Here is an 11,799-nt window from a genome sequence, read left to right on the forward strand (position 1 = left end):
AATTAAATAAGCCATTAGAAATGACAATGACTAAACCAACCATATTTACCATAAAAGTAAGTATGTCTTGGGGCACCTGGGTGGCTCAGTCGGTTGAGCGTCCGACTTGGTTCAGGTCATGATCTCATGGTTTGTGAGTTCAAGCCCTGCATCAGGCTTTGTGCTGACAGCTCAGAGCCTAGAGCCTGCCTCAGATTCTGTGTCTCCCTTTCTCTCTGCCCTTCCCCCACTCATGCTCTGCCTCTCTCTCTCTCTCTCTCTCTCTCTCTCAAAAATAAATAAACATTAAAAAAAAAGTAAGTATGTCTTTAGTAGTTTCTTTCAGGAATGCAATTTTGCTTTAATAGGATAAATTTATGCTTTATGCAAGTTTTCTCAATTATGCACAATACTATATATGACTAAATTAAACCACACAATTTATATGAAATATATAAATGAAATTTTTAAACTGCAACAATGTAATAGTTTCATGCAACATTTTTGTTCATTATAATGTAAATATTCAGTGATTGATAAGACTACATGATATTTTTGTGTTCCTAATCTAAATGTCTTTTAATAATTATTTTTAATATAATCAACATCAAGATACCATGTAATCATTTTTGTGCAAAATATGAAACCATTTCATGTGTCTTAACGCTGAGCAGATACATTTTCTGTTTTAATTTTACACAATGTGAATTTTATACAGTGAGGGTTAGCATCCATCATGTAAAGGCAGAAGACAAAAAAACAAAACAAAACAAAACAAACATGCATATCTTATGACCACGAGGAGAACAGATGATGGAAAGTAGGAATAATCCCCTCCTAGCAATCAGGTAAAGATTTTAATCTGTTCATTAACACACTAAATTAATTGGCTAATCCTCAGAAAATAGCATTCCTTTTGAAAGCTCTGAAACCTCAGAAGGATGTAGAAAACAAAGGAGATATTACAGACTTAGGCTGTATGGACAATTAAGCATTTTTTAAAATGATCTTAGATGACAGCGCATCTAAAGCTTTTATGGAAAATAAAAACTTTAAACAGGAAAAAATCAAATCCTGATAAACATCAAGAGTTGCATTAAAGCCAAAGATGAAAAATAAAAGAAATAAGAAATAATCCTTGCTTCCCAAAAGCGTACCTTTTGTCTCCCTCAAGAAAACAATAGGCAATTTTATGGAAAAGTGCTAAATGATTTTATTTTTTTTTAAGTTTTATTTATTGAGATAATCTCTATATCCTACATGGGGTTTGAACTCACAACCCCAAATCAAAAGTAACACGCTCCTGTGAGCCAGCCAGGAGCCCCAAAATCATTTTAGAATTTACAAAATTTACAATTTACAATTTACAAAAATAAAATTAGGACTTAAGAAACAGTAGTGCTTTATGTATCAGAGAGCAGACTCACGATAGGTAGATAGTAAATACAAATATATTTAAGAATATATTTATAATCTTAGAAAAGACCACTATGGCAAATTACTAATTAAAACTAGAATGTCTTGTGACACAGACATTGGAATTTGATTGAGACTACCCTCCCATGCATTAAATGTGTCTGTATACTGTTATCATGGAACATTATTCTACCAGATGGGCAAGTAAGTTGTCTCTGAAGATTGTAAAAGTTTGAAAGGGAGAAGACAAATGGTTATTCAAAATAGAAAAGTTAAAATATATATGATGAAGAAAGTAATAAAAAATACCTTCAAAATTTTGTAGTATGCTGGGAGTAAGCTGAGTTTTATTAGAAAAGGTTTCCATCTTAGAGGTTTTAATCTTTTTTTCTTGTTTTCAGGTATATACCAAAATATTCAGAAGACAGGGATTTATACTGAGATATGTGAGAATACAATGAAAGATATATAAGAATAATGAATTAATATATGACATACTAACATTTATTATTATATATTATTATATAATTATTATTATAAATGTCAGTATCATGTTTCTCTAAAAATATAAGGCAGCAATGACTTAAAACTTATTTATTTATGTATGTATGTATGTATGTATGTATGTATGTATGTATGTAAGTAAGTAAGTTGGAGTGCCTGGGTGACTCAGTCGGTTAAGCACCTGACTCTTATTTCAGCTCAGGTCATGATCTCACAGTTCATATAATCAAGCCCCAGGTAAGACTCTGCACTGACAACACGGAGACTGCTTGGGATTCTCTCTCTCCCTCTGTCTCTGCCCCTTCCTTCCTCTATCTCAAAATAAATAAACATTGTTTAAAAGTGTGTCTATGTGTTTGTGTATGTGTGTATGTTTTTCTTTTCTGGTGTCGTAACTTTTCTTACTTTTTCATCTATTTTACAGCTACACAAAAATATCATTATAAAGAAGGAAGATAATGAAAAATTACACCTCAGTAACAGAATTTATTCTTCTTGGATTGACAAATGACCCACAGTGGCAGGTTGTACTTTTCGTATTTCTTCTTGCTACCTACATGCTAAGTGTGACTGGGAACCTGATCATTGTCACCCTCACCCTTTCAGATGCCCACCTGCAGACGCCAATGTATTTCTTCCTTCGAAACTTCTCATTCCTAGAAATATCATTCACGTCTGTCTGCATTCCCAGATTCCTTGTCACTTTTGTGACAAGGGACAGAACCATTTCCTACAATGGTTGTGTGACTCAGCTATTTTTCTTCATCTTCTTGGGGGTGACAGAATTTTACCTTCTGGCTGCCATGTCCTATGACCGCTACGTGGCCATCTGCAAGCCTCTCCATTACATGACCATCATGAGCAGCAGAGTCTGCACCCTTCTTGTCTTTAGCTCATGGCTTGCAGGATTCCTGATCATCTTTCCACCAATACTGTTGCTTCTACAGTTGGATTTCTGTGCCTCCAATGTAATCGATCATTTTATCTGTGACGCTTCTCCAATTCTACAGCTTTCTTGTACAAACACTCGCTTTCTAGAACTCATGGCATTTTTTTTAGCAGTGGTAACACTTATGGTCACCTTAACGCTAGTTATTCTCTCTTACACATACATCATCCGTACAATTCTGAGAATTCCTTCCACAAGTCAAAGAAAGAAAGCCTTTTCCACTTGTTCCTCCCACATGATAGTGGTCTCCCTCTCTTATGGAAGCTGCATTTTCATGTACATTAAGCGTTCTGCAAGGGAAAGGGTGACTTTAAGCAAAGGAGTAGCTGTGCTCAATACCTCAGTGGCTCCTCTCTTAAATCCTTTCATATATACACTAAGGAATCAGCAGGTGAAGCAAGCCTTTAAGAATGTGGTCCAGAGAATGGCCTTTTACTCAAATAAATGAATGTTATTATGAAAAAAGTATACCCTTAAAAGTAAAGCTGAATGAAGAACTCTCTGCCTTTCTCTACATAAATTCTTCAAACACCTCAATTCATTCTTTCAGTTAGACATATGTATATAAACAACGCCTCTTTTTCTTACTAGCCTAAAAACCAGGTCTTAACTGGCTTTCTGTATAGAAAATAGTCAATCTTATCCTGTGTAACTCAAATTCATGTGTCAATAATCTCCATTGTTTCTCATATCAAAGCAAAGCAGCTTAAACATTCATAGAAAAGATACAGATTGCTATACTATAAGAAGCTACTAAAAACCACAAGCACTATGAAATGTATTTTATGAGAAATAATAATATGTATCAATTAATATTTCTTAAATTTCTACTTCTGTGTCATCAATAAAACATTTAAAATTAAAAGGATTATTAAAATATCTCCATGAGTTTATCAATAAAATGTAATTAAAACATGCTGAAAAATCAAATAGAAATTTAAGATAAAATCTGCTGTCAGCCTTATCTTTGCCATTTGAAATGAGATGGTATCTATTTTATATTAGTTTTTGTAGGAAAATATATAAGTTTCAGTACAAGACATGAAATTTACCTTTTTCTTCCACTGATATGTTCTTAAAAGAAAATAGATTAACTGAAGAATTCCCTATCTGCCAATCATATTTGAAAGGGAAAAGCACGGTATATAAAGGTAAATTAAGCTATCCTGATAAATGTCATATTTATATTCAAACTCTTTCAACTGATACAAAAATGGTCTTTCCTAGTGATATGAAACAACAAATTCATAATCTGGAATGATAGGACATATAGACTCCAAAGAGTTTCTTGGAAATGATGATACATGACTTATTTATGCCTTAGTTTTCCTTTATTAGCAAATCTACACACTGTGTTTATCTGTCCTTTGCCTCTTTTACAGCATGTTCTACCTCCCTCAATAATATCCAAGAAAATGACTCTGACAACTTCAGAATTGTAAAAAATGTGTCCAAGCCTGGCTCCTACAGTTAATATCCCCTTTGGCATCTGTGTATCACTAAGAAAACTGGTTGTCTTAAGACAGCAGTTGTGAATATAACTAGATACTAGGTAAGTGGATTTGACTTTGGTTTCTTGATTTCCAGCTTGGTCTGATACATAGGTTAATGTAAAGAGCTGTACATAGTTTCTAACTCCCAGGCAGAAATACCTTTTCTTGTATCTCATAGACAAGAGTGTCTGTGAACACTCACTTATTTCTTACCATTGTCCTTTCATGGAATGGGTTATATTTTTTTTAAAAAGGATTTAACATAATATTACCACAAAATGAAAATTCATTTATCATTTTATTCAATTATAAATTCCATATTGGGGTAATTTGTAAGAAATGAAATTATATAGGTTTACTTTTGTAAGAAAATAACAAGTAAGCTGAAATGCAAAAGCAAGAACTTATCAAACTCAATACCCAAAAAACAAATAATCCAGTTAAGAAATGGGTAGAAGGGGTGCCTGGGTGGCTCAGTTGTTTAAGCATCTGACTTCAGCTCAGCTCATGATCTCACGGTGCGATCCATGGGTTTCAGCCCTGAATCAGGCTCTGTGTTGACAGCTCAGAGCCTGGAGCCGGCTTCAGATTCTGTCTGTCTGTCTGTCTGTCTGTCCCTCTCTCTCTCTCTGCCCCTCCCCTACTCACACTCTGTCTGCCTCTCTCTCCCTCTCTCAAAAATAAACATTAAAAAAATAAAAGATAAAACAAAAGAAATGGGCAGAAAACATGAATAGACATTTTTCCAAGCATCCAGATGGTTAACAGACACATGAAAAGATGCTCAACATCACTCATCATCAGGGAAATACAAACCAAAACCACAATGAGATACCACATCACACTTGTCAGAATAGCTAAAATTGACAACTCAGGAAACAACAGATGTTGATGAGGGTATGGAGAAAGGGGAACACTTTTGCACTGTTGGTGTAGATGTAAACTACTGCAGCCACTCTGTAAAATAGTATGGAGGTTCCTCAAAAAGCTAAAAATAAAAACAACCCTACAACCCAGCAAGTGTACTACTAGGTATTTACCTAAAGGATGCAAAAACACTGATTTGAAGGGGTACATGCACCCTGATGTTTATAGCAGCATTATCAACAAGAGCCAAATTATGGAAAGAGCCCAATGTCCATCGACTGATGAGTGGATAAAGATATGGCATCTATATACATACATACATATATATATATATATATATATATATGTGTGTGTGTGTGTGTGTACATACACACTACTCTGCCATCAAAAAGAATAAAATCTTGCCATTTGCAATGACATGGATAGAACTAGAGTGTATAATGTTAAGTGAAATAAGTCAGTCAGAGAAAGACAAATGCAATATGCTTTCATTCATATGTGGAATTTAAGAAACAAAACAGATGAACATAGAAAAAAACAGAGAAGGAAGCAAACCATAAAAGACTCTTAATAATAGAGAACAAACTGAGAGTTGACGGAGGGAGATTGGTGGTGTGATGGGCTAAATGGGTGATGGGTATTAAGGAGGCCACTTATGATGAGCATTGAGTGTTATATGTAAGTGATAAATCACTAAATTCTACTCCTGAAACCAATATTACACTGTATTTCACCTAAATTTAAATAAAAACATTTAAATTATAAAACTGATTATATATATATATATATATATATATATGAGTGTATACAAACAACATGAAAATGTTAACTAAATGAATATATACTATACATATGGTATATATAATAGGTATGTAGGTAGACATAAGAAAGAGAGGAACAAAAATAAGAGGGAAGGGGGGCGCCTGGGTGGCGCAGTCGGTTAAGCATCCGACTTCAGCCAGGTCACGATCTCGCGGTCCGGGAGTTCGAGCCCCGCGTCAGGCTCTGGGCTGATGGCTCAGAGCCTGGAGCCTGTTTCCGATTCTGTGTCTCCCTCTCTCTCTGTCCCTCCCCCATTCATGCTCTGTCTCTCTCTGTCCCAAAAATAAATAAAAAACATTGAAAAAAAAATTTAAAAAAAAAAAAAAATAAGAGGGAAGGGAAAGGTGATCCTCTTGATTGACAGAAACTTCTCTGGAAAAAGTTGATTCTAATATTCACATTGTTCATAAGCGTAAGGTGAAATATTATTGTAAAGTATTATGAAATAATGAAATTTTTATTGCAAATGTGATGGTTGGTGAGAAATGTATCAGATATAGTTATGTTTTAGAGGCTTTCAAAAGTATTAAGTTCATATTATTTTTCACACTAATATTTCTAAAACGCCTTCCCTTTAACGACAAGGGAAATTACATGTATGTAATGATCACACAAACACACTTGTGCCATAACCTTTTTTAAAATCAAATCACAGTTACTGTCACTTTACTGTTTTGTGGTTATTGAAAACATAAGAAATCATTTATTTTCATTGGTGAATTATCATCCTAAAAGTTGATTCTATTAAACAAAAAGTGGGAGCTTAGAATAAAAATTTCTTAATAGCATTGCAAATTGGAATTTCATTGACTCCTATTCCCATGAAGCATTCCTCAAGCTCTAGAGATTACAAAATACTCTCCAAAAAGTATTAACCATTCATGGGCCATTGAATCTCTTGGGATCTTAATACCAAGTGATGATTGGCTAAAGAAAAAGTAATCACTAAAACTTACAGATCACAAAATCTAAGAAAGAATCACACAATCAGACAATTTTGGAAAAGCCTTCATTTTGTCTTATAAATGCTCAGGGGTGCCTGGGTGGCTCATTCAGTTGAGCGTTAGACTTTGGCTCAGGTGATTATCTTGCAGTTTGTAAGTTGGAGCCCCTTGTAGGGCTCTGTGCTGACAGCTCAGAGCCTGGAGCCTACTTCAGATTCTGTCTCCCTCTCTCTCTGCCCCTCCCCTCCTCGCACTGTCTCTCAAAAATAAATAAACATTAAAAAAAATTTTTTTAATGCTCAGAAGGAAAAGTGAGCTAGATGAATAGATAATTAGAATAGAAAAGGAAGAAATCAGTTATTTTGTACCTTCCACAACATTTCTGCATTGATCTTAACCAGGCTGCCTGTACTTAATTAAATTCCTCTAAGTACTAATACAGTAAATGTGATAACATTTTTCTAAGGCATTCCATTTATGTTTTCTATAAAAGGCAAACTACATATTCCTTTTTTTAGAAGCAACTTTATAACTCAGGAGAGGTGTGATATTTTCCAGTTCTCTAGAACTACTTTTTATATTATCCATTTGCTTTCATAAATATTCAGCTATTTTTTTTTATCTCTAATACATGCAATGCTAAGGGAAACTTTTCAATTCAATCTTTTAAGAATTCTATCTTAAATCCCTCCTTAAACTGAAGTCATTAATAAAGTTCACGAGGAGAGAGGTAGAAATGGGTGAAAAGGCAGAGGAGGAAGAGCCTAAGAGCACAGAAAGAATATCAAGTTTTGCAGTAAATAAAGTTTGAGTTGGATGCACAAATGAAATTATTTACCATTTAAAATAACATTCAGAGAATATCAGATAAATCATGGTCTTCTTCCCCCTTTATGTGACCAAACATGCTATTTGGCAAATTCCACATGAAAAGAATTATTATTAGAAACTATACATTAGTTAAGAATTAACTTTCTTGGGGAGTGCCTTTGGTGGCTCAGTCGGTTAAGCCTCTGGCTCTTGCTTTTGGCTCAGGTCATAATCTCATGAGTTTGAGCCCCATGTCAGGCTCTGTGCTGACAGTGCAGAGGCTGCTTGAGATTCTTTCTTTCCCTCTCTCTCTGCTCCACCCCCTCTCAAACTTAAATAAATAAACAAAGATTTTTTAAAAATAAATATGGATGACATAGTCTGAATGACACTGCATCTCAAAATTAATGGAAAAAAGGGAAGGGAGAAGGAGCTATCAAGGAACAAAGGCCTTTCTCCAGGAATGCTCCATTCCTTCCTTATGTTGCTCCTTCCCAATTATATAAATATTGAGCAAAGAATTAATCTCTTACCTAATGAAAAAGAGTCTTTCTGTACACTCATCAAAATCAGTGACATCTAGAATCCACATACAAATTACATGATCTGAGTACATCATAAGCCTTGGAACAATATTATGTAGTCAATTCCATTACTATATAAGGGAGAGTATTACTCATGCAACAGCATTTTAAAGTTTTATTCTTAGTTTGATAGCAATAACCAAGATAACCTTAGGCTAAAGCAGTACACATACTCTACATTGATATCAGTCACAATAATTTTCATGCATTGAATGAAAGCAGAAAGTTTCTACAATTATTTGATCACTGCATATGTATTATCACATTTCATTCTCACAGGCATCTTATCATCATCGTTGTATTTCAGGTAAGTAAAATCAGCCTTGCCTGTCATGTTCCCTGTCCTCCAACCACAAACCTCATGGTATTATTATGTTTCCATGAACATACAATATTGCAAAGGTTTTGAGGGGACAGGAACTCACGGAGAATTAAATTCCAACAGATGTCAAGTTCACAAATGGAAGCACTGGGTCTGAAAGTCAGCTTTCTATATACAAAAGATGTACTCACACTCATAAGTGAAAAACAGTAACTTTATAATTTTTAATCTAACAGATCTAAAAATAATTTGAAAATAAACTATATGACCCATTGCAGAGTTTAATTTAACATTTGACATTTTTATCATAAACATAAACAGATCCAAAATTAAATAATCTGGGTATGGTGAAAATATTGAGATTTTAAGATTAAACTCTTACATTACCATCTGGTTTGTATTTATTGTCAAATGTATCCTATGTAGAGAAATACATAGGAAGTTAATGATGTTCAGTTAAAATGCTGGGGCGCCTGGGTGGCGCAGTTGGTTGGGCGTCCGACTTCAGCCAGGTCATGATCTCACGGCCCGTGAGTTCGAGCCCCGCGTCAGGCTCTGGGCTGATGGCTCAGAGGCTGGAGCCTGTTTCCGATTCTGTGTCTCCCTCTCTCTCTGCCCCTCCCCCGTTCATGCTCTGTCTCTCTCTGTCCCAAAAATAAATAAACGTTGAAAAAAAAAATTTTTTTTTAAATAAATAAATAAAATGATACCTAAAAAACATGCATACTTCCACTTCCCAGGCTAACATACCAAACACCATATTAACATAGAACCCCCCAACTTTTCTGTCCTCCAAAATACAGATTTCAAAAGACACGTCGACTGTACTGACACTGCTTTGCTTTTCACACTACCAAAATTAACTCTTTATATTTTTCTTTCCTGGGTTTTGGTCAGGTTTTAGAGAATTAAAAATTACAAACAGTAAATTTCAGCTGCATGCTTTTATAAAATTTGACAGATGTATGCAGTTGTGTATCCACAAGCACAGTTGAAATAAATATATTTTGAAAAAATATCCAAAATATTTTCTTATGTACTTTAGTAGCCAATCCCTACATCTTACAGCTCTTGAAGAATCCACTGATCCATTGTCCTATGATTTTGTTTATTTTGTATTGCCATAGAAAATGAATCATATAGTATGTACCTTTTAAGTGTTCCTTTTTCACCTCATAAAATGCTTTTGAGATTCATCTATGTATGAATATATATATATATATATATGATTTGCATATATCATTAGTTTATTCCTTGTTTGTATGAATACATGGATTCACCAGTTGATGGAAATTATAAAGTTTCAGGTTTCATATTTAGGTAGATCTGTTTTGAGGTTTTTGTATAATAAAATATATATGCTGTGGTTCAGATTTTGCTTATGGAAGTCCAATTTTTCCAGCACCATTTGCTGAAAAATAATGTGTTGTCATTGAATCTTTGGGGCACCTAAAACATATATATTTCATATAATCACATTAGAAATAATGATTTAATAATTTTATTATATAAAAATTCACAAAAGTATATATAAATAAAATCATGTCTAGTACTCTTATTTCTGACATTCTAATACATGCATTAAATCTTTAAGTCTTAAAGGATATATTAAAATTTAAATATTGCATATTTCCCAGTTTTGTTCTTCTTTTTCAAAGTTATTTGGAGTATTTTAGGTTTTTTAGATTTCAATGGAAATTTTAGATTAGGCTTGTAATTTCAACAACCACCACCACAAAGACTTTCAGTTTCAGCTTGACGTGTAAAGAACTTGGAGTTCCCATTCTTAGAACATAAAATGCTAAACAAACTGAAATTGATGGCTTGTCTTTGACCATTCAGAGAACTGAGGTCACAGGATAAACTGCCACCCTGCAAACTGAAGAGAGGAACAAATTCAGAGTCATGGCTAAGATCCGCTTACCTGGAACACAACTGCTAGAGCCATTAAATGGTAGGAATTCTTAAACGGTAAGTTTTACAAACTGCTAGGGGCCTAGTATAGACTAGAATTAGAGAATTCTGAATGACCTGACACTTACATGGAAGTTACCTCCAGGGGTAACTTTTTGTTTTGGGAAAAACAAAGAAAATCCCTTCATGCTAAAGGAAATGTAACTGATCTATTTTTTTAATGTTTACTTATTTTTGAGAGATAGAGTGTGATCAAGGGAGGGGCAGAGAGAGAGAGGAAGACACAGAATGTGAAGCAGGCTTCAGACTCTGAGCTGTCAGCACAGACCCCAGGCTTAAACTCATGAGCTGTAAGATCATGTATGACCTGAGCTGAGGTCAGATGCTTAACTGACTGAGCCACCCAGGTGCCTCAGAAAGTAACCATTTAAAAAAATTTTTTAACGTTTTATTTACTTTTGAGACAGGGAGAGACAGAGCATGAACAGGGGAGGGTCAGAGAGAGGGAGACACAGAACCTGAAACAGGCTCCAGGCTCTGAGCTGTCAGCACAGAGCCTGAGGCGGGGCTCAAACTCACGGACATCGAGGTCATGACCTGAGCCAAAGTTGGCCGCTTAACCCACTGAGCCACCCAGGCACCCCAGGAATTAACCATTTTAAAACACACCAAAATTGTTCCTCATCACAAAAATTTTCAAGGAACTTTACTATATCCTTATCCCACCTGGGCAAAGCACCTTACTCACAGTCCAATCTTCTCTAAACTTCATGTCTCAACTCAAAGGTGAGTATTTGGGACAATTATACTACTGGAGAAACAGTCATGAAAAATCACAGTTTAGAGACACAGGCCTAAGATATTGAGGTGTAATCACAAGATTACAGAACACTATCCCTTTGCCACAACTACCATCACACAATATACAATACAGTAACAGTGGATTACAGCTGCAGAGCTCTTCTCATTCCTGAAAAGAAGCCTGAAGTCAAGAGGGGGGAGACAAAAGCAAAGACACTAAAAGATATGAAAACTTCTTCAACCTACAGCTTCAGCAACAGCAAATAGTAAACACATCGAAGCAAAATTATCCTAGCAAGATTATACTAAATCTTCATACTAATGGCCTATTTACATCAGTTTACATTTCAATGACAAAAAAAATTTACAATACATAGCAAAGGAAACAAACAAA

At 34.8% G+C, this 11,799-nt stretch overlaps 1 protein-coding gene across 1 annotated transcript; it reads left to right on the plus strand.

Moving 5' to 3' along the window:
- The first annotated feature begins 2,357 nt into the window (after positions 1-2,357).
- Positions 2,358-3,296, plus strand: LOC125170186 (olfactory receptor 6C75). Its single transcript, XM_047866528.1, has one exon. The coding sequence runs from the start codon at positions 2,358-2,360 to the stop codon at positions 3,294-3,296; it is 939 nt and encodes a 312-aa protein (XP_047722484.1).
- The last annotated feature ends 8,503 nt before the right edge of the window (positions 3,297-11,799 follow it).

The sequence above is a fragment of the Prionailurus viverrinus genome, chromosome B4, assembly GCF_022837055.1.
Source record: "Prionailurus viverrinus isolate Anna chromosome B4, UM_Priviv_1.0, whole genome shotgun sequence".
NCBI lineage: Eukaryota > Metazoa > Chordata > Mammalia > Carnivora > Felidae > Prionailurus > Prionailurus viverrinus.